This window comes from Ochlerotatus camptorhynchus, unplaced genomic scaffold (assembly GCF_037179485.1).
Source record: "Ochlerotatus camptorhynchus isolate MF236.1 unplaced genomic scaffold, CSIRO-AGI_Acam_v1.1 ptg000503l, whole genome shotgun sequence".
Taxonomy (NCBI): domain Eukaryota; kingdom Metazoa; phylum Arthropoda; class Insecta; order Diptera; family Culicidae; genus Ochlerotatus; species Ochlerotatus camptorhynchus.
This window is the reverse complement of record NW_027040988.1, coordinates 2,554,440-2,579,465: the sequence shown is the minus strand read 5'-3', so window position 1 is coordinate 2,579,465 and position 25,026 is coordinate 2,554,440. Positions and strand designations below refer to the sequence as shown.

The 25,026-nt window shown below is 37.2% G+C and overlaps 1 protein-coding gene across 2 annotated transcripts in view; it reads left to right on the top strand.

Annotated features, from left to right (window-relative positions):
- The window catches only part of LOC135712737 (heterogeneous nuclear ribonucleoprotein L-like), a 649,787-nt gene that overhangs the window by 610,607 nt on the left and 14,154 nt on the right, over positions 1-25,026 (top strand). For both annotated transcript variants that reach the window (XM_065235779.1, XM_065235780.1), the window contains 3 exons: positions 13,627-13,754; positions 13,833-13,983; positions 14,073-14,277. In XM_065235779.1, coding sequence (XP_065091851.1) covers positions 13,627-13,754; positions 13,833-13,983; positions 14,073-14,277 — 484 coding nt within the window. The remainder of the gene's footprint in view (positions 1-13,626; positions 13,755-13,832; positions 13,984-14,072; positions 14,278-25,026) is intronic.

The following is a 25,026-nucleotide window of genomic DNA, read 5'->3' as shown; positions in this document are numbered from 1 at the left end:
CCACAAAGGTTTCTGAATTACCTCAAACTATTTCATGTCCATTAAACTTCAATAAAGTGTCTTGAAATTGAAAGAAAGTCACCGATTTTCAATGGGGTTCCCTAACAATGATCTTAATTTAAGTTCCCCAAATTTGTAGAAAGTTTTCATTTATTTTAATTAAGCTTCCTGAATTGTTTAATTCAAAGCTCTGTTAAGCTCTACGAAGTTCCCAGAATTTCTACGAAGTTTCTACGAACTGAACCGGGAAAATCGGGAGAACCCGAAATTAACTAGGTATCAAAAACAACTGAAAATAAAACGGGAAATAACCGGGAATTTGATTAGAAAATTTACATATAACTTTTGATAGTAAATATTTGAAGTCCGGCATCTCAATTATTTCTCTTCGAATTTTAATCTAGCCCCATAATCTTGAACAGTTTTTTAGACCAGCATCTTGAAATTTGTTCTCAACTGAAGTCTCAGAATCATGGCAATTTATGTTAATCCTGGATCTTGGATTTCTGTGTACGGAATCTAAAACTGCATAATTTTTTTGAAATTTATCTCAGGATTTTTTTTTCAAATTTCTCATGGATTTCGTTAGGATCATTGCAAAATATATTCAGAATTACTTTTGCTTTCAGTATTCCCCTTAATGATCTTATGTATCTTTCCGGTATTCCGTAGATTTTTTTTTCAATAAAAATCGGATTTCTGTTGCATCCCAGGTAACAATTTGATGCTTAACAAGTGTTGTTCAATCGATTTTAATTCTACCTTAGTTTGAATAATTGTTGTACATAGACCACGCTAACCTTTGTTCAACTTGTGAACATCTAAATCTGGTGATTTTAATCAGCCAAAAGCTTAACAGTTATATAAATTATAAGCTTTATAAGGCATTAAATAACAGTTTTTTCCAGCCCTTTTTCAGCCTTCTAGTTTTATTTAGAATAAAATAATCGAAGACCGCTTCATACCTTCTATATTTATATGGAACTGCAACAAGGTGCTGACTAACTAATTGGATTTACATATTTAGATTGTTATTATAAGTCTAAAAATTACCTTTGCATTTCGGGATTCGAACCGGCAGTCGCTGATTCACACTCTCACAGGCATCAATCATACCTACTGGACCACTTAAGCATATGTGTGGCAAAAGGTATGATCATTAACTTGAAACACGTCAAATTTAAGTTGAATAACAGCAACCGGAAGAGTATTATACAGCAATACAGAATTGTAAACACAGAAAAACAAATGTTAATGCTTCCAACGTCGTCGCAGCCCACTTCTACCTGGAGCTATTCCTAAAAAGCTCATCTACCTTGTCTCTACTGCTGTCGCTGCTTGGGATTAGAAAGGTACGCAGTTTAGAAGAACTAAGATGCCGGAAATGCAACGAGTGACACTAACTGCATTTAACAAATCAGGCTATCAAAATATTTGTAGTGCATTGCTGATTTGTGGAGTAGTGTTAAGCTAAAATAAGGCTTGTTCAATATTTAGATCAGCTAACTTATTGAGGTTTATTTATGGGGATACAATTAGCTTCATGCACTACTAATCAACTATATATTCAGCCTGCTGTTAATCAGCTTTGTACATTTTAAATCAACCAATAATCAGCTTCTCTTCTTACTGTTCAGCTTGAATTGTTACTTGGGAGAACAGTTTGGGAATTCCCTCCAGAAAACTTTTGAAATTTACTCTACAGTTATCCTAATATTTTTAAAAATTCTCACGATATTTTGCTTTAACTTCATGTGCTTTATTATTCCTGAAACATTCCTGGAAATCTCTTGGCATGCCATTTAGAATTTAGAAAAGTATTATCCAAAAGTGAAAATGGAGAATTCCATATAAATGTTTCTCAGACGTTCCTTGAAATGCTTCTCAAAATGCTCTTGGGATGGATCCCTTGACATTTTATTGTAGTTCTCTTGAAACTCGCCTTAGAATCCCCTGGAAAAATTTAATCTTAATTTCCTGGATGACTACTCAGAGTTTCTTTGGAAATATGCAAAAAAAAATCCTGTCAAACCCTCCCAAACTTTGGATATTTCTTCAAAAATTGTATGAACTCTTTTAGGCATACAGTTGTAATTATCTTCAAACTAGCTTAAAATTCTGCAAAGAATATGTGGAGCTTTATTTAGAATTAGTTTCCTTTGGAATTATCCATACTTCCTTGCATTTCTCCTACGAATATATCTTTGATCGATCAAAATTTAAGAGAATTTCGGCCGTCGGTGATCATTAGGTATAATTTCAGGATTGTAGTCATATCATCATTAAGTTTGCCTTATTTAATTCACTTGGAATCCCCTTCAGAATTCTATTGGAATGCTCCTTAAAATGCCTCCCAATGTGCTGTAAAGTTTCTTAATCCACATAATAGTCTTTTGAGAACTCCCTTACAATTCACCTGTAGTACTCCTTACAGTTCTCTTTAAATTCCTGAAATTTTTTATTCAAATTCCATTGAAAGCCTGGCCAGAATTCCTGTATAATTTTCTATAGAATTCCTCTACAATTCTCCTCAAAACTCGTTTGGCATTCTCATCATAATTTTCAACCAAGGCTTCGAAGCGTCAGAATCCTATTTCAAGTCCAAAAGGTTTTTTTTAAACTTAGATCTTTAAAATATACCATATTTGATGTCAGAATTCTCGCTAAGTTCAAGAATGTAAGAAACTGGCCTAGCCTCAAATAATAGAAAAAATTCTTATCTTATCTTTTTTTAAAAATCTGTCCAAGAATTGAAATGCTATTCCGTGGATCTCAGTGTTTTCTAAAAGAATGTCCTATGCTCAATCTATCAATTCAGCCTAGTGCCCTTTGAATAATTTGCATTTAACATAGCAGCCATTCCATAGCAAAACGGTTTAGTGGCTCTCAAAATTTCGTTAAAATTGGTATTTTTGTTCCTTATCGTAAAATAGTAGATCAGTTTTTTTTTAATTTTGTCATTAGTGTGCCCATTTCCATGTTAGTGTGGTCGAAAAAATCGATTTTTTCAGTAGTCTAGTCGCATAGGAGTATTGACCGGAAACCTTAGACTTGATAACTTCAATAAAAATATAACTCAAAAACCGAAAAATAAACACATAGGTAGCTGTTTTTTTAATATCTTGTGTAAAAAAGCCTAAATTTTCCAGGAAAAATATAAAAACATATTGCGTCCTCTGTCTACAAACCATGAAAAAAAAAACAAATAAATTCAAAGCTGCTGCGTCCACCGTCAGCCAAAACCGACAAAACCATCGCTGCGTCGGCATGACAACCTTAACTTCGTACGGTACACACTTTTCCCCTCCATACTAACATGAATGTAGCTGTTGGGTTGGACACCACCAGAAAATTCATAGCCATCAAAATGGCGTCCACTCCAGTCTACCTTTTAACATGCTTTAACGCGATTTTTAAAACTTTCTTCTCTATCAAATTTATATCACATTATCACTATTTTTTCCACCAGCTTTTCACTCAAATATCAAATAAATATGTAATGGTATTTCCATTAGACCTGTGCGCCGCCGCGCCACGCCGCCGCCGCCGACGATTTTCATACGCCGCCGCCGCCGATGAAATTGAGCCGGCGCGCCGCCGCAGCAAAATCGTTCACGCCGCCGAATAAATTTATGTCACGCCGATGAAAAATCCGCAATACCTTTTCGGTAAAATGCATCTTGAACGCGTTGAAATTAGAACGCTCGTTCATGGCTACTAAAAATTGAGTGAAAAACCACTAAATTTCATTGAAATCGAATCTACTCAAAATTTAGTAACGGCTGCAATTTGCACCATTTTCGAATGATTTCTTTCGAAATTTTCAATTTTTTTCTACGACGGCACACTTTGTATTTTTCAGGACTGAAAAATTTCATCACAGTTAAAATGCTACTTTTATGAATTTGAAGATATGATATATTGTAATTTTTGTAATCCTCTGAATGTAAAATTGACAGGTTTTATGTGTCCTACACAAACATTACCTCCTCTTCTTGCATCTTACATAAAAAAATATTATTATAATATCTCATAGTTGCATAATTTTGAAAAGTAGCGGTTTAGCTGCAATAAGATTTTTCAGGCATGCTCATAATTCCATTTTGTTTTTTTTTTGAGTCAAAAAATGGGCTGAAAACTCAAAATTGAGATCCACTTTTATTTGTTTATTTAAATATTGTTGCGTCAATGTTACTCATATTCAAAAATCCCAACTACTCATGCTTTGACGTTTAAAAAGAAGTTATGAAAATGAATACCTCTGACTCATGTTTGAGTAAGCTCTAACCAGCCTGTATGAGGCAGCAATTTAGCGTCATTTAGTTTTTTGACGTTTGTTCGCACTTTCTCTACCTAGCACACAGGGATGATCCATGGGGTAAGTCACTCAGCACATTGTGCCATAATTAGATTCGGCACAACTTGATCACATCCATCGGCACACTTTTGGCACAATCTCGTAGGCATTTGATTGTTGTAAATAAAATGAAAGAACTGCTGGTCACTCAAGTTGTTCAAAACATTACGTGCTGTTTGGTTGTATATTCAGGAACATCCTCTAAGGGGCTGTTCATAAACTACGTAGACTTTTTTTATATTGACCCCCCCCCCCTCCCCCTGCGTAGACAATTGTCCATACAAAATTTTTAAAATTTGTATGGGCCGTGCATAATTGTCAACCCCCCCTACACTGTCTACGTAGTTTATGAACAGCCTCTAATGAGATATACCTGAGGAACTCAGACCAGCAGTGCACTTCTTAGTTCACTAATAGATTTAAATCCGAAATGCCGCTATACCGATTTATCTTTGCGATTTCAAACCAAAACATTTCAGGTGCCAGAAATATCGGGTTGCCGGGATAAGTATTTTACAAAAAATCGCAGCTTGCTCTATGACCGGCACAATCGGCACACCTGCGGCACACTTGTGGCACACTGAAAAAATATGACCCAAGATTGGTGTGTGGAGTGACCTACCCCTTGGATAAATCATTATTTCTGCATAACATTTGAAAAGGGCCTATCCTCGTTGATCGCTTCTCTTCATCGACTTTCATTTTGGTTCACCACGGCAACATAAACGAATTTCTCGCTAAGCTCGCAGCACAGTTCGACAGAAGATGCTGTTAGCTTGCGCCTGAAGCATCTCACTGAATGGGAAAATCATTTGCAGCTGGGTTATTGGCGAATGAAAAAATCGATGAAGAGAATCGATCAACAATGATAGGCCCTTTTCTCGTGTTGTGCGAGATTTGTCCTCCTGCTCGTACTTGTTCGAGATAGTGTTTTGGTGCGCTGATCAAACGTCAAAAATCTCAGTTCACTGGTTTCGTCTCGATGAGCAAGACCGACAAGATCTATAGGTGAGACAGAAGGAAAATAGCCGACTCTTTCTTTCTATCGATCCGAGAACCCTGGATGAATGAAACTGTCGACTAAAGTTTCCTTCTGTCTCACCTATAGATCCTGCAGTTACGCATTTTATTTTTGACGTTTTGTTTCCCATTCATGACAACATCCACGATGTCGAATTTGAATTTAAATAAAATTCATTTGAAAAAAATTTTCCTTTGTGTGAAACGAATATCAATGTTCAATTTGACGGTGAATCTAATTAAGCCCCAACATTTAAAACAATCAGCGTAACACGTTGGCATTAATTACTTAAGATGATGATAAGTCTCGAACTGAATAGAGCTGGCGTGAATGCTTTATTGAACCGTCTTAATAAGCACGATCTCATATTCACAGCACATAAGTGGGCGCTAGTTGAAGACTTGTGAAACTTTCTTGAGCCGTTTAAAGTGAGTTTTTTTTTCGTAAGTCGTGGTTCTGAAACTATTATAATTATTGTAAACTATTGTTGCTATATCTCGAGCAACTAAGCCTACTAAGAAGTTCCATCTGACCGACTGGTGACCATATAGGGTTTGAAAATCAATATCCAACCAGTGCATTGAAGATCAGATGTTTGTTTACTGGTACACTAGACGATAGCTGAGAAAATAATGTTAGATTTTCACCTAAGGAACGGAATTCACTAATATCAATGCATTTAAAAAACATCAGTGTTCTTCCAGTTAATCTTGAAATTTTGAAATTGCATCATTTTGGCAGAAAATGTACTTTAACTGAAAAATTGTCTCAATTAGTGGGCAAGTTAAAAACGTGCCAGTTAACAGTCGATCACGTAGCGAACGTCTAGCGTGAAAAGTTTCATTTTTGTTCCAATGTGATTTTATTCTAGTCTGTTTCTGAGACATGGTGACATGGTGGTGGTGAACATATTGTAGTAAAATTTCGTTTTGGTTAATAGATTATAGTAACCCTGTTGGCTGTTGAAAAGAATGCAACAGCTTACGTTGCCATGCTCTTGCGATCTGAGCTTGTATCATTGAAAAAAATGAGGACTTGCTTATCATCACACATATGAAGCTGGGGATGAAGGAGCAACTGAATCGAAGGTAACCGCGTAAATTCCGAAATCCGCAATCAACAATCTTAATTATTGACAATTACAGCATTTGCCAAAATAGAGTTTTGCAATAAACAGTGGCTTACTGACGAGGAACGGATTTACATAAAGGTGAATAAGGGACTATTATTAACTATAGATACTATAGATTCCATAGATAAGCGGAGGCACAAAAAGTTGTTTTGGCAACCATGAAAAATAAATGATCTTACTGGCATCCGTGCAAACAGTGCATGCCATCATAGAGCTCTTTGTTGTGCAGTTTTGTTTTGTTTCGTGCACAAAAGTTCAAAATGAAGTGTAAAGCAAATCTTTGCAACAATGAACCGAGGAATGGTTTGCTTTATCTTTCATTCTTCCGCTGTCCGCGAAATAAATCGGAATGTGGAGTGTGGAAAGCGTTTTGTTCTCATAATATTACAATACTTATCCCTCAAACAACACCATGATGACGTCATTCTCGTTTGGCTACACTAACTGACAGTTCGTTTGGCTACATTATACTTTGCCTTTGGCTACATTATAGTTGTGCGGAATTCTACGTATATCTGAAAGACACCATCTTCAAATACATAAACCAAAAGTTATATGATTACAATGCGCGTACATTCAAATATGTATCAGAGTAATAAAAGCACATCATTTGTCGCTATCAACATATTAATAACGTGTAATGCTCAATAAATGCAAAAAAAAAATCATAGGGCCCGTTAAATTGTTACGTAATGCAACAGATTGCTTTTCAATACTACCCACCTCTACCTTTTCTTATACTTAATAAAAGGGTTGTAACACTTTGCCATACAACTCCACCCCCTGCAATTTTAATAAGCACTTGACATACGTTGAGAATGTCTCCAAATTGAGAACGACTCAAAATTAGACCAGTAAGAGTTACTCATATTTGAGTACCGGTTACTCAAATTTGCGAAAACGTAGGTCACTCATAGAATGAGTCAATTTTCCGACGCTTTTCAGAGGAAAACTTCTCGGATATGAGGAAAAGTGAATATGGTTTTAGTCTGTCCACTAGTAAACTTCTAATCTGTTTCCCATATTCAAGAAGTTTTCCGCGGGAAAGTGTCGCAACATTTATTCACACTCTGAGTGACCTGCGTTTTAACGATAGTGAGTGGCTTGAAAAGTTTTTTTTACGTAGGACTACGTCTTTGATTTCTATATGGGGGTACACTTTGAAATGAGCGAAAACGGTGAGCTGTTGGCAGAGTTTTGTGGCAATAACGACATGGTGATCGGGGGTTCGCTCTTCCCCCATCGACCAGTGCACAAAGTCACGTGGGTTTCCCGTGATGGACATACCGAAAATCAAATCGACCACATCTGCATCAGCCGAAAATGGAGAAGGAGCCTTCTTGACGTTCGGAACAAACGCAGTGCCGACATCGCGTCTGACCACCATCTCCTCGTTGGAGAGATCCGCCTTCGTATCGCGCGGGTCCAGCGGCGGGAGGAGCGGCTCGGACGGCGATTCAACACACGCCGATTGGAAGATCCAGCAGTAAAAAGGTCATTCGTCGACGAACTGGAGACCAGAGCTGCGGATATTCCTGATGGTGGCAGCGTAGAAGAGCAATGGACGGCGATCAAGGATGCCTTTACTGAAACGAGTGAAAACAACCTGGGCGAGCTGCGCGCTCAGAGAAAGGAGTGGATCACGGATGACACCTGGAGGAAGATAGAGGAGCGGAGAAATGCAAAAGCCGCGATAGAGCGGGCGAGAACCAGAGGAGCGAAGAACCAGGCCCGCCAACTGTATTCGGCTCTCGAGAAGGAAGTGAAGCGCTCGTGTAGGCGGGATAAGCGAGCGTGGGTGGACTCCCTAGCCGATGAAGGTGAGAAAGCCGCAGCAACAGGCGATATCCGTCTCCTCTACGATATCTCACGACGCCTGAGTGGAGCAAGGATGAATCCTAGGATGCCAGTGAAGGACGCGACTGGTCAGTTGCTCACCGACCCCACTGATCAGCTGAAACGCTGGTTTGAACACTTCGAACAGCTTCTACAAGTTTCGTCGGTCAACCAGCCATCAACATCTCGGCATGAACCGCCAAGAGTGCGACGCATCACTCGCGTCAATTCTGAGGCGCCATCCCTACCGGAGATCGAAGCTGCTATCCGAACCATGAAATCCAACAAGGCTCCCGGGGTCGATCGCATATCAGCAGAGATGCTCAAAGCTGACCCCATGCTATCTGCACAAATGTTGCATCAACTATTCTGCAATATCTGGGACACCGCGACTTTTCCGGCTGACTGGATGCAGGGCGTCTTAGTGAAGGTCCCAAAGAAGGGGGACCCAACTGTATGCGATAACTGGCGTGGCATTATGTTACTGTGTTGTGTTCTCAAAGTTCTATGCAAAGTTATCCTCAACCGGATACAGGAGAAGATCGACGCGACTCTCCGACGGCAGCAGGCGGGATTCCGTGCTGGAAGATCCTGTGTGGACCATATTGTCTCGCTCCGCATAATCTTGGAGCAGGTCAACGAATTCCAAGAGTCCCTTTACTTGGTTTTCATTGACTACGAAAAAGCTTTCGACCGACTCAACCACGAAAACCTGTGGGGCGCCCTAAGGCGCAAGGGAGTTCCGGATAAAATCGTCAACCTCATCGAAGCTCAGTATGAGGCTTTCACGTGCAGGGTGCTGCACAACGGAGCCCTATCTGACCCTATTCGGGTAGTCGCTGGAGTGAGGCAAGGATGTATTCTATCACCGCTACTGTTCCTCATCGTAATCGACGAGATAATGGTTGGTGCGATCGACCGTGTGCCGAACCGTGGGTTGCTCTGGCAGCCTATTACAATGGAGCATCTAAACGACCTAGATTTGGCGGATGACGTTGCTTTAGTATCACAACGGCGTTCTGACATGCAGAGTAAGCTCGACGATCTCGCCGAACGCTCCTCAGCGGCAGGTCTCAACATCAACGTCAGCAAGACTAAATCGTTGGATATCAACACGGGAAATCCATCCAATTTTACGGTAGCTGGTCAGGAAGTGGAGAAGGTTGAAAGTTTCCAATATCTTGGCAGCCAGATAGCGTCGGACGGCGGAACCAAGAGTGACATAGGTGCACGGATCAAGAAGGCAAGGGCTGCTTTTGCGAGTTTACGAAACATCTGGAAGTCAAATCAGATTAGTCTCCGCACGAAGATCCGAATTTTCAACTCTAACGTGAAATCTGTACTGCTGTACGCTAGCGAAACATGGTGCGTATCAGCGGAGATCACACAGAAGCTGCAGGTGTTCATCAACCGATGCCTGCGGTATATAATTCGTGCTTGGTGGCCTCACAACTGGATTTCGAATGCCGAGCTCCATCGACGGTGTCACCAGAAGCCGATATCGACAGAAATTCGGGAACGTAAGTGGAGGTGGGTTGGCCACACTCTACGGAAGAGCGGAAATGAAATCTGCAAACAAGCGCTGGATTGGAATCCAGCCGGACATCGCAGCAGAGGCAGACCCAGGGGCTCATGGCGGCGAAGCCTAAACAAGGAGATTAAGCAAGTCGACCGGAATTTGACCTGGGCCCAGGTCAAGGCGAAAGCAAACAATCGCCCAGGATGGAGATCTTTCACGTTGGCCCTTTGCGCCAGGGATGGCGCTCAGGACACTTAAGTACACTTTGTGAAAACCAAAAATGGAACATGTAACAAATTAAGAAAGATTTTGAACGTTAATAACTCAGCTGCCCCTGGTCCAATTTCAATAATTTTATCACCAATCGATCAGAAATATGGCTACGCATCGATAACAATGCGTTCGAATGTTGATATTGTTGATATTATAAATGTAATATTTTGCACACTCATCGCCATATTCAGAACCACACGAACGCGCAGTTAGCTACCTGTTGCATAGACAACCAGCTCTGCCGGTACCATATTTTCTCACTTCTCATTGGTTACTGTGTATAGCCAATAGGAAGTGAGAAAATATGGTACCGGCAGAGCTGGTTGTCTATATAACAGGTAGCTAACTGCACCTTCGCATTAGTTGCGATTCACCCGTTCTGATCCGGTCTGATTTACGAGGAAACCCGAGGTGTGCTGAAGGTGTGCCGAGAAAATGTGATCCGTGATACCGTCACTGAATACGCAGCTGCCACCAACATTTTCCAAAAGAGTTAATTTTCTGAACATGTCCCAACTAAAATTCATATCAAAAGGTTCTTTTCAGGGCAATCATAGTCATACTAAAGAGTATAAACAGAGAGAACCACGTTAAAATTCCTATTCCTACACAAAACACAAGCTCCTGCTGCAGTTAACAAATAACCCCATTGGGCTGTCCCTTGTAGTTTTTTTTCTAAATCATTAAAAATAAACTTACGCCGACCCACGCCGCCGCCGCCGAAAGCAAACGGCGTGACGCCGCCACGCCGCCGCCGCCGGCAGAAAATAACATATCACGCCGCCGCCGAAATTTTTTTGATCGGCGCACAGGTCTAATTTCCATACATTTTTACTTCGAATTTCACACAAACAAAAGTCAACTCAGTATGTCTGCTCGTTACCACATAATATGAAAGCGAACTAGGTGGTTAGAAAATGTATAGTTCCAAAGCCGAAAAAATCTATCCATTTTGTTACTTTCCCACCATGGCTACCAGGCAACATAAGCTTTGTTTAATGAGAAGTTGAAACAGATCGCAATAATTTGCGATCTCTTTTCTGACGTTAATGTAGCCGACCCTGTTCCGCATTTATATGTGAGACATTTTTAAAATCTTTTCTAATGTTCTACGAAACCCATGCGCTTTTTCAGTGGTCTAATATGACCAAAACCAAATAATATCAAAGTATTCCTTAATCATCCACCTTGAAGATTAATGAGAAAGGTTTGAAATTACTATTATGTGAAATTATTAAAATATAAAAATCTGATGCATGGAGAGGCTGACAAAATCGGGTCATTACTATATTTACAATTGGAATTTATTATAGGCATTTTGCTGCAAAAATAAAGAAAATTGCAAATCGGATCAAACAGGTGTTCATTAGACTGGTGCAAAATTTGAACTTTTCGCTCCACAGTGCTCAAACGGTTCCAAATTGGGCCCTGATTAGTCTCCCAAAATTTGAGCTCATTTAGTGAGAAACTTACTTGGCACAAACCATTTGAAGTTTATGTGGGAATTTCTGTGGAGAAACCATAATTTCGGTTCATATCAATCTCAAAATTCACAAGTTGAAAATTCTCTCAGCTACAACTTTGTCGAAGACCACTTTTCGATCAAATGTAAGGAACAAAGATTATAAATGATTCAACTCACTGATGTCTTATGATTATGCTCAATCAACAGTTCAGCTGGCAACATTGGTGTTTATGGCGCGTAGAATGGCTACTATGTCACACTGCGGAATACAGTGTTGCCCACAATACAGTTGCTTAATCTTGCCATAAGATTATCAATCTCTTAAACAATTAATAACTATTTAAGTTGACGTTTGGCTGAAAAACGATTTTCTGCAAAGTTGAAGCTGATAAAAATTCCCATAAGAATAGCATTAGAATTTGTTAACAGTACAATATGTAAAAAGGCTAGAAGACAATGAAAAAAAAGTTGTGTATTCTCATAGTAATTTCCATATAAACTTTAAATGGTTTGTGCCAAGTCAGTTTCTTATCAAATGAGTAACTTTCGGAGGCTAATCAGGACCCGATTTGAAACCGTTTGAACACTGTGGAGCGAAAATTTCAATTTTTGCATCAGTCTAGTGTTCATCGAGTCATGTAGTCATGTACTCGCTTGATGTAGGTTTGACAGTTATTTTTTTACAGAAAATCGTGAGTAAATCTGGGCAACTTCGACCGAGTGCAAGCTTCGTCATTAATCACAGCTAATATGCTAGGCAATGCATTGCAATGGCTAATTACTTTTCATGGCGTTTAAAGGTTCAGATTGAAGACAGAACCAGACGTTCACCAATCGATTGATCCACACACTATATATACTTACCAACCTCTCCCTTGAATTTCCCTAATGTACCGAAAAGAGCATTTCGCGCAATTAATGATACAGCACGCTCATTCGGGACAGCATTATACATTTTGCATTTTGGAAAACTCCAGCTTGCGCCAAGTTTGAATACATTACATAAGCATTCCACAACCCACGTCCACGGATAAATAGCAGCCGGGAAACGTCACACTTTTTCAAAAGGATTGATATTGCAAAATTCCCTCTCCGTAGCAGCCGTTGTTGTTGGGACCAAAGTGTATTCCCCTCCCACCGTTCCACCACAAACATAGCTTTTCAATATTCGCCCAAGTAAACGATATATTGAATTTATCGACGCGCGTGACTTTAACATTTATTAGTTATGGAGTTCGGATGAACGACGCGCGATTGTGCTGCGATGACGACGGCGCAAGAAGGAGGCTGGGCTGCACTTTCCGAGCAACATTATTGGCTACTGCCTTCATATTTCACCGCGGTCGAAAAAAAGAAGAAGCCAGAAACGAGCTTAGCAGAAGCATTGGTTGGCCGGAAAAGCATGGCAAGAAATTATGAGATGAAGCAAAGAAACTTTTCTTTGGTCTGGGAAATTTCAACTCAGTAAAGAAACGAGCAGTTGGAAGCCCATGGGCGTCGCTAGATGCTGGGTTCATTACCTTATTCTTTATTCTCCCATAAGCTGAAACCGCTTCTGATTGCAATGAGCCTCTGAGTAGAACGGAAGTGGCTGTCTTGATGAGGTGCGAGGGAACGGCAGAAGACTGGCATAAAGAAATGTATTCTGCAATCGTAATTTCATGCTTCAAGTGAAAAGTTTGCCAGCAGCGTAGCACGTTTTTGTGCCTTGCTTCCGGTTTTTCAGATTTTCCTGTGTTGTGAGATGTGATTCCGATGGAAAGCGCAAATCTCTACAAAACTACGCTCAGGAAGCAGGAAAACTTGTTGCAAACGTCGTTCGGTGTGCGAAGGAAGGGGAAACCTTCCACCCACTTGCAACAGGAATATAATATCGTCAATCTAGCCCAGAAAGTTTATTTCCTCTCTTGTTCCTATAGTTTCGGTTGCTTTCTTTCAATTTTTTCCGCCTGTTTCACCTTGATTTGCCGTTTTTTCATTTGAAAGTTGAATTAAAATTGTGATTTCCTTTTTCGATTTCCAGATAAAGTTCCTGAAGACCAAAGAGGGTACCGCCATGGTCCAGATGGGAGACGCCATCGCAGTTGAACGCAGCATCCAGCACCTGAACAACATTCCAATCGGAAATGATGGTAGCAAAATCCAGATTGCGTAAGTTTCGGTCCCTGCTTTTCTTCGTTTCCCAATCAGGCCGGTTTTGATTGTAATCTCATTTTTTTCGCATTGCAGATTTTCCAAACAGAACTATTTGTCAGAGTCCACCAACCCCTACACCCTGCCGGACAATTCGATCAGCTTCAAGGACTACAGCGCCTCCAAGAACAATCGCTTCCTTTCGTTGACCCAGGCCAGCAAAAATCGCATTCAGCCACCGAGCAAGGTACTTTTAGCTTCTCGCCTTCTTGAATGCGGGCATTTGAATTTGCATAACGTAATAACCAATTGTGTGTGCGTGCGCTCGATTTGTAGATTCTCCACTTCTTCAATACCCCACCCGGTATGTCCGAGGATCTGCTGCTGACTGCATTTACCACCAAGGACTGCCACCCGTCGCAAGTGCGAATGTTCCCGCTAAAATCGGAACGTTCCTCCTCCGGACTGGTCGAGTTCCCGAGCGTAGCCCTGGCGGTGAACGCCATCATGAAGTGCAACCACAGCGCGATCGACCACAAAGGTAGGATTTCTGTAGGAGTTACTTTCATCCCAACATAGAATATCGCGTTTTTGTTCAAGTCAGCAATTCCCTATTGGATGGCGGTCTCATAAGTACATAATTGTCCCTCTACGTGGCGCTAGTGGGATTATGTGCGTCCTATAAATACATGTTATATCTCGAGAGCCTGACCATATACGGTATTGCTGTTTTCAGCTGACAACGTCCGTCCGGATGGTTGTCAGATAGGTTAAAAATTCTCCCACGTGTGTTACTAGTGTACATGGAAACTTCCTATACATTCATACATATATCAGGCCATATAGAATATTGTTGTCTTGGGCAAAGATGATCAAGTGATCAAGTCCTTCCGAATGGTGGTCAGATAAGTTCATAACTGTCGCAAAACCTGGCGCTAGTATGTGTGTGAACTTCCTAAACATGTTATTTTTTGAGAGCCTTACTATATAGGATAAAGCTGTCTTAGGGAAAGTTGTTCAGGTAACCAAGTTCTTCCGCATAGTGATTTATCATGATGTTGGATTTCAATATAAAATAGCGGATTCAAGATGGCTTGACAGTGAATATGTATATGAAATCATGGCGGGCTTATTTGGACATTTTTCAGGTGAATGCAAACTTCCACTTAGGGGAAATGGATGTAATCCCGAGCAAAATCTGAGATCAAATTGAAATCTAAATTTGATGTTGTGATTTCGCTGATAATCATTACTCAATCATCAAACCAAATTTGATATCCATTTTTCCTGTTGATAACATAACAAGTATTCAATTTGAGGTATTGCTAAGGCAATAAAAACAAACCCGCAACAACATATTTTTGAAGAGCAAATGTACAGCAAAATGAAAACAAAATTAGGTTTCAAATTTGTTAATTGCGTAAACTGAAATCAAATTATGATTTCAGTTTGATGTTAATATCAAAACTTGATTTCAATTTGCTGTCATTTTGATGCTGGACTTTGCTCGTGATGTCGGCCTAAATGCCCCTAATTTGGGCCCATACATAAATTAACCAAAATTTTCAATAGCGACCAAAAATATCCATTAGTACAGTCCCAATGACGCGTTCATCTAGATAAAATTGATAAATAGCAGATTTTGAGATTTTGAGCCATCTGTTGAGTATACTGTGGTGGGAAGTACGCTGAACAGATGGCGGTAGTGTATAAACGTCAAACACAGAGATGGCGGTACTACCAACTACGATACTTTTAAATTTACCGTTAAATGCTTGTCCGATGAACAATTTGCGAGTGTTATGTCTGTTTGTCTATGGGGATACCTTTATGGTGTGTAATCAAGTAAATGAACGACCAAGATCCATTGTCGGACAGATGGATTACTTTGGACACATTCTAAATTTTCAACTGGTTTGATAATCAAATGTACAAAATCAATTGACGTCCATGAACTCCTTCCAAAATAAAAACAACCTGCACAAAATTCACAGTGAGCTCACTTAAATTTTAAGATTAACATATCTTTTTTTAAAAATCATGAGCTTTTGGTATGGTAGATATGGAGAAATATTATCGTAATTCTGAAAAATTCGTAGAATTTTATGGTCCATCCGTAGATCCTTAGTAAATCTAAAAATCCGTAGACTTGAACACACTGTAGTTTGTTTTTTAAATTTTGGCATCGTTAAAAATAATATGCTCGAAATCTTCAAACTCGACTTGGTTTCGAAATCTTGCAGATTATTAGAGATAAATTAGCTATATCCAGGATGTAGATCTCTGTAGTTTACCGAGATTCGGAAATATTGAACACTTTTTCGTATTTTCTTTACTTTCGGCAGGATACAAGGAATTCGCTCTTCAATTATTTTTAATAATTCTCCGTCTAGATAAAAATTTTCGTTTGAAATTTTCCTTCTCAAATCCCTTGATAATCCGTTCTGAATAACTATCTTCAAAACTGTCCAGTAATTTCCCGCTAAATTCGCGTTATAATACTTTTAATAACTACTTTAGAATTGAACCCGACACTCAGAAACAGGGCTGTCTTGCATCAACGTAGAGAGAGCAAAGTCAGTGATGAAAAATATTGTTATACTATCTTCGTCGCACTCCAAGCAGCGCATGACAAATTCCGTATGAAGACAGTCCTCTTTCATTAACGTCGTGAAAAAAAAACTAGCTCAGTACGTTCTATCTCTCTTAGATCTGTCGGTAACTCGGAGAGGATTAAAAACTGCACGTTTTAGTCAGTCGTTCCGTATTTTTTGACAAAAAATGATGATCGTTGGAAGCAACACAAAAAACTTAAAATGGGTACAAAACGGATTCGAACCACCAACGTTGAGATCAAAAGGCTTGTGTCTTTACCACTGGTCTATCAACGCTTAGGGGAAGGAATGGCTAAAGGAAAACAAGAAGCGCTCATAGTGTGGTTACTAGTCTGCTCACATGCACGTTCGACGGTATTTGCTTTTTTTTGTCCATGCATGATACAAAAAAGAGAAGTGAAGGTAAAAGATGCGATAGGATTTGTTCAAAGGGATTACTGTCGGCTTCTCTTCGTCAATGACGAAGGATGTATGGAAATGATGGTTTTTGTACTACGACAATTTATTTTTGGTTTTCGTCAAACGTCACTGACCAAACTGACCGTTACCAACTCTGCTCAGAAATCAGAAATCAGTTTTCAGACATATATCAGACATCAGGTATCAGAAATCAGAATCCAGAAATAGAAATCTGAATCCATAAAACAGAAATCATATATCAGAAATGAGAAATCATAAAGCAAAAAGCAGAAATCATTCAGTATAAAAGAGAAAGCAGAAAGCAGAATCCAGAGTGCAGAAAGCAGAAAGCAGGGAGTAGACGTTAGAAATTTGAAATAAAAAATAAAAAATCAGTCAGCAGCAATAACATACATCAGACATCAAATCAGAAACCAGACATAGAACATCAGATTATGGAAAAAGAAGTCTGAAGCCATAAAACAGAAATCATAAATCATAAAATAAATAGCAGATAGCAGAAAGCGGAATGCAGAAATCATAAAGCAGAAAGTACATTCCAGAGTGCAAAAAGCAAAAAGCAGGAAATAGACGTTAGAAATTTGAAATAAAAAAATCGAAAGCTAGTTAACATCATCAGACAACAAATATCAGACTTCAGAAATTAAATATAAAAAATCCAATTTTGCAAAAAGAAATCTGAATCCAGAAAACAGAAATCATAAAGAAAAAGGAGAATGCGGAATGCAGAATGCAGGTAGCAGAAAGCAGTGTTTACAAATTAGAAAGCAAACATATTAAACCAAAAATCAGTCATTAGAAATATGAAATATCAGACATCAGAAATTATGAATAAAAAATCGGAATTTGGAAAAAACAATCAGAATCTGTGAAAAAAAACAATTTGAATCCAGAAAACAGATATCATAAATCAGAATTGAAAAATCATAAAGCAGAAAGCTGATAGCAGAAAACAGAAAGCAGAAAGCAAAATGCAGAAAGCAGGGAATGGAAATTAGAAATTAGAATTCAATAGTAGAAAATCAGACAGCAGACAGCAGATGTCAGGCATCAGAAATTAGATATAAAAAAATCAGAATCTAGAAATAGAAATCTGAATCAAGAAATCAAAATCAGAAAGAAATATACAGCAGACAGAAGAAAGCGAAAGGCAGAAGAATGATAGAACAGCAGACACTGGTTAATTTTTATTTTATTCTTTATTTCGCATACTATTAAGACAAAATTGTACTTTTTTCTCTTTTTTTTCAAATAAATTTATGTTAATTTATTTAAGATAAAAAAAATCTGTAAAAGTATTGGTGCTAGTCTACGTCGGTTGACGTAATACATATATAAATAAATGCAGAATGTATAAAGCAGAAAGCATGGAGTAGAAATTATAAATTAGAAATAAAATATCAAATCAGGCATTAGAAATCAGATTCTGGAAAAAGAAATCTGAATCCAGAAAACAGAAATCAGAAATCAGAAATCAAAAATTATAATGTAAAAAGTAGGATCAGATAGCTGAAAGCAGCAAGCATATCTTAAAGCAGAAAGCAGAATGCAGAAAAAAGGGAGCAGAAGTTTCGAAATTAGAACAAAAAAATTAAAATCAGTCATCACTCATCAGACACTTCACATGTCAGGCATCAGAAATCAGATATAAAAAATCAGATTCTGGAAAATGAAATCTGAATCTAGAAAACAGAAATCTGAAATTTGAAATGAGAAATCATAAAGCTGAAAACAAAAAGCAGACAGCAGAAAGCAGGAATCATAAAGGAAAAAGCAGAAAGCAGAAAGCAGGAAGTAGAAATTATAAATTAAAAAACAGCCATCAGTTATCAGACATCAAATATCAGGCATCAGAAATCATATACAAAACATAAGAATCTGGAAATAGGAATCTGAATCCAGAAATCATTTACCATAAATCAGAAAGAAATCATAAGCAGACTGCAGAAAGTAGAAAGGGGAATGCAGAAAGCAGAAAATAGGGTGTAGAAATTAGAAATGAAAAATCAAAAATCAATCATCAGACATCAAATATCAGGAATCAGAAATCAAATTCTGGAAAAAGAAAGCTGAATCAAGAAAACAGAAATCAGAAATCAGAAACCATATAGCAGAATGCAGAGTTGAAATTAGAAATTATAACTAAAAAATCAAAAATCAGTCATCTGACATACATCAGGCATACATCTAACATCATATATCAGGCACCAGAATTCAGATTTTAAAAAATCAGATTCTGGAGACAAAAATACTTAATCCAGAAAACTAAAATCATACATCAAAAATTTACAAAGTAGATAGGGGAAAGCAGAAACAGGGATTAGAAATTAGAAATTCGAATTTAAAATTAAAAATCAGTCATCAGGCATCAGATGTAAGTCATCAGAATTCAGATATAAAAATCAGATTCTGAAAAAATGAATCTAAATAAAAAAACAGAAATAGTAAATCAGAATGAGAAAATGAAAGCAGAAAGTAGAAAAGAGAAATCAAAAATCGTCATCAGACAACTGACATTAGGTATCAGGCATCAGTAATCAGAAATCAGTTATAAAAATCAGAATCTGGAAATAGGAATCTGAATCCAGAAGTCATAAATCTTAAATCAGAAAGAAATCATTAAGCAGACCGCAGAAAGCAGAAATCGGGATGCAGAATGCAGAATGCAAAAAACAGGTAAAACTTATACATTAGAAATAAAAATTCAAAAATCAAATATCAGGCATCAAATATTAAGTATCAAAAATCAGGTTGTGGAAAAAGATATCTGAATCCAAAAAACAGAAATCAGAAATTAAAAATCATAAAGCAGAAAGCAGAATACAAAAATTAAAAGCATGATTTAAAGCAAAAAGCAGAATGCAGAATTGAAATTAGAAATAAGAACTAAAAAATCACAAATCAGTCATCTGACATGCATCAGGCAAACATCACACATAATATATATGGCATCAGAGATCAGATATAAATAATCAGATCCTGAAAAAAAAATACTAAATCCAGAAAACCGAAATCATAGATCATAAATTTAGAAAGTAGACAGCGTAAAGCAGATTACAGAATGCAGAAAACAGAAAGCTTAAAGTAGGGAGTAGAAATTCGAAATTCGAGATCAAAACAAAAATCAGTCATTAGCCATACATCAGACGTTAGATGTCAGTCATCAGAACTCAGATGTAAAAAAAATCAGGTTCTGGAAAAAGAATTCTGAATCCAGAAAACAGAAATATTAAATAAGAAGGAGAAATCATAAAGCAGATAGCAGAAAGTAGAAAACAAATCAGAAATCGAAAAACAGAAATCCTAAATCAGGAAGCAGAAAGCAAAAAGTTGAAAGCATAAATCATAAATAAAAAATCAAAAGTTAGAAATTAGTGATCAGACAACTGAGATCTGAATCCAGAAAACAGAAAGAATACATCAGAATGGCAAATCATAAAATAGAATGCAGAAAGCAGAAAATAGAAATCAGATATCAAATAGCAGAACCCAGAAATCAGAAATCATAAATCCGGAAGCAGAAAGCAGTAAGCTAAAAGTAGTTAGTGAAAGCAGAAATCAGAAATTGGTCATCAGACATCAGACAACTGACATCAGGCATCAGGAATCAAACATCAAAATCCAGAGAACAGAAATCATAACTCATAAAGTAGAAAGCAGATTGCAGCGTTCAGAAATCAGAAATCAGAAAGAAACAAAAAATGTAATTGCCTTCCATGTATCCTCAGAATTAACAGAACTTAGCTCAGAATTATTTTTGAGTTCTCCTTTCCTTTGGATATTTGGAATTCTGTTGAATTTGTCCTCTGAGTTGCTTTGTAAATATTGTCTGGATTTCTTTCGAACTGTTTTCAGATTTTACCTTGATATTCTCCTCAGAATTCCCTAAGAATGGCCCTTGAAATTAGTTGAAATTCTCCTCTCATAAATCTTTTAGAATTCTCCTTGGGGTTCGATTTTGTTTTGGTATCTCATTTTTTTAATCTTATTGAAATTCTCCTGAGCAAATCCACGCCAAATAGCGAATTAAAAAAAAAATAAATTCAGATTTTACCTCTCATCATACTTTTGTGAGTGGTTTGTGCAACAATTCGGCCATTTCAACCCGAGCCCAATTTTTCAAAATGGTGTTTTCGATACACATAACACGCGACGCGAGACAAGACACAACACTTATCGTTCTTACAACATTTAAAACGGATTAAAAATTACCTTTCTGTCGACCGGTTTCGGGCGCGATGTGTTTTCGATATTTTTTTTTTAAATCATAGCACGGAAACAGCTTGCCTCCTGGGAGGCCGGTTCACTGTGTTCGGATGTCACGCTTTCATCGTGTAGTTCTATCGAGAGCAGCGAATCCAAACACATAAAGCAACCAACGATACAGACAAAACGGTTGCTACGACTACCATGACAAAGTATGGAGGCGAACCAGCCCAAGGCTGAAAGCCTCCCTAATAAAGATAAATAATAATAATAATACCATGACAAACTCGCTCTGTAACATAGAACGATCCGAGTGGTAGAAGGATAATGATATATTGCTTGTCTGCTTTGTTGCAATATGCACGGATGAGGACATAGCTTGATATGAATCGTGAAAAGACATAACAAAAAAATTCCCATTAATACACGTGTATCATCTTCGGCTTTGCTTCGTGAAGCAGCTTGCCAACGATTTGCTTCTTCTACCGCCCCGAGTGAGTTGTGTCGCACGGGCTGCTTGTCATGAAAAAGAAGGAAGAAGATTATAGAGCATTTCTAGCTCAAATCGTTAAAAAAAATGTCAATTTTGTCTCGACCCCTTCTGATTTGAATGAAACATTGCTCACGTGTTCGCTGCTACTAATGGTTGCATTTTTCATTTAAATATGATTTTTTCCTCCAGAGTAACTTTTGAAAAGGGCGTATAAAAAAATTGATTATTTTTTATTAAAAAAAACATAACTTGAAAACTATTGATCTGATCAAAACGGTATATGAAAAAAAGTTTTAGGTAATTAAATTATCTTTACGGAAAAAATACACTGAAAGAAAAAACTTCGTAAATTAGTATTTAAAAAACGTAAAACGATGATTATCTCAAAACACCCCCCCTTCGATCTTTATAATTTTTTTTTTCAAGAAAATTGATGGAATACCCTTGAATTTCGTGAAAAGTGTATGCTGGTAACTTCCTTAAAAAGAAATCTATAATTTTTTAAATTTTTGTTGATTTTTACAAGTTGATGAAAATGCATATTTTCTTGAAAAATAACAATTTATTTGGATTCTGCGCATAATTTTCGATAACATTGCATATGGAAACTTTTTTCCTAAGTCCAGCCGTTCTCAAGTTAATGCAAATTAAAAAAATATAATTATAACAATTTTCAACATTTTAGGCCATTTTAAAATGTTCGTCGAGATGTCCAGCAACGAGATTTTATTTCATGATTGTATATTAAAAAACAAACAATTCATTCTCAGATATGGTAGCTGTCAGACTTACCCGTTTCTATCTAGAGGCAGCGGAAGAGAAGCACGTTGATGTGGTCAAATGAAAGATTTGTTGAGATTAAAAACAGTATATAGGGGAAATGACGGCTTCGGCATGACAGACTATTTTCGGCAATACAAATTGAAACACTATTTTCACTGGATTTTCTTACGAAAAAACTTCGCTGAATGCATGCAAACGATTCTTTATGCTTTCAGCTTCAATTTGACTATACTTTTACCACTTAGAAAAAGCAATCTAGCAAGGTTTTCTTGAAATGCAACACACGCACTACAAATTGTAGCTGATTTCGAGTTGCCGATAATAGAACAGCAGATTTACATGCAGTTCAAATGGAACGGTTGCCGAAGAAAAACTGGTTGCCGACAATACTCGCTCTCACTAGAGAAGATTGGAGCTTTGTAAAAGCGTTTCAAAACAGTGTTTGACAATTCTTTCGACTGAAAGTGTTAGAGCAGCTGGTAGCAAAAGATTGTAAACAAACCAATACTGCATATGTGTGCGTTCCTTAGAGAAAAGAGCTAAAGAAAGAAGGTCGCTGCTTAGGTTGCCGAGAATACGTAAATTCCCCTATTTATTATTTTATTTTACAACTCATATTATTTGACAACTCATATTATTTGAATACATTGAATAATTTGGGTGTATCGTTTGAATTAGAGAATATTTTTGGTTGTTTGAAACTGGAATATAGCAATGATATTTTCGAGTTCCAGGAATTGGTTTCACTTTCTTAAAAATTGGATCAAATTCCGTGTCAGCCTTTTTGTATTCTTCCGTAGAAACATAACAAAATGAAATTTTTGTTTGAAGATCTTCTTTACGACTATTTGCCCAGTCGTACAGTTGTTAAGGGTTCGTTATAGGGTGCTCGTGTTGCTTAGCTAAACTTGCTCTGGTTGCCATTCTCTTAAGGGTACCGCCAATCGCATCACAATGACCTTTGCCGTGTGAAGTTGCAAAAAAATGCCATTCAATTTCTACATTATGCTTATCTTTAAATCCACAAATGCTAGCAAAAATTTTTATGTTTTTGTATTGTGATGCTGCTCCATCTGACATAAAAATACACTTTTGGACTGTTATTTGCAACTTTGAAAATTCTAATAATTTTGAGATAAACAACTGAACTGCTACTGTGTCATGCTTTGAAATTGATTTAGGTGGAGGTTTACAACACTTGAAATTGTTATCCATCGTAAAAAACTACTTGCTTTTTAACTTGAAACGCTAAGAGAGATGAACTGAATGGAACAGGTGAAGATCGTCCCAATATATATATATATATATATATATATATATATATATATATATATGTATATATATATATATATATATATATATATCTTCATTAGGTACAATTGATTATAGCAAACTTTTTTAAGTGTGAGTGTAAGAAGCCTCCACGGGGTGCCTTTTTATGTAGTTGTGATATCGCGGGATGAGCTCTTAAGGCACAATATGGTATACGTCAGAGAAGTACCTAGAGAATTTATCTCAATTACAGGTTTAATAACATATTTGTTTACCTGTTTATGTTTTGAGCCTCTGTCATGACATACACAATTCTATCCAGGTATACAACTAATAGAGGACAGAAAAAAGGCACATGAGTGGGTTTGTTGATTATTTGGGTATATTTGAGAGTATTTACTTATAAACTTGTTTCTTTTCCGCTGCGTCTAAATAGAAACGGGTAAGTCTGACAGCTACCATATTTGAGAATGAATTGTCTGTTTTTTAATATATATTCATGGAAAAACATCTCGTTGCTGGACATCACGACTAACATTTGAAAATGGCCCAAAATGTAGAAAATTATTATAATAATTTTTTTTAAATTGCATTAACTTGAGAACGGCTGGACTTAGGAAAAAAGTTTCCATATGCAATGTTATCGAAAATTATGCGTAGAATCCAAATAAATTGTTATTTTTCAAGAAAATATGCATTTTCATCAACTTGTAAAAATCAACAAAAATTTAAAAAATTATAGATTTCTTTTTAAGGAAGTTACCAGCATACACTTTTCACGAAATTCAAGGGTATTCCATCAATTTTCTTGAAAAAAAAAATTATAAAGATCGAAGGGGGGGTGTTTTGAGATAATCATCGTTTTACGTTTTTTAAATACTAATTTACTAAGTTTTTCTTTCAGTGTATTTTTTTCCGCAAAGATAATTTAACTACTTAAAACTTCTTCTCATATGCTATTTTGATCAGATCAATAGTTTTCAAGTTATGATTTTTTGAAAAAAAAATAATCCATTTTCTTATACGCCCTTTTCAAAAGTTACTCTGGAGGAAAAAATCATATTTAAATGAAAAATGCAACCATTAGTAGCAGCGAACACGTGAGAAATGTTTCATTCAAATCGGAAACACTCATGACCAACCGGTTTGCGTTTTGGGCTGGAAATGCTCTATATCATTATTGCTTTGCACTATTGCTTTGCACTATTGCTTTGCACTATTGCTTTGCACTTCTGACATAGCGTTATTATTCGGTTCGTTGATCGCTTGTCATTTTGTCATTTGGAGATATTTTTGATTGGAGATATTTTTGAACCGAAATCATATCATCTAAATATCAGAAATTTAGAAAGTAGATGGCGTAAAGTAGATTGCAGAATGTAGAATGCAGAATGCAGAATGCAGAATACAGAAAGCAGAAAGTAGGGCCTAGACATTCGAAATTCGAAATCAACATAAAAAATCAGTCATTAGCCATACATCAGACATTAGATGTCAGTCA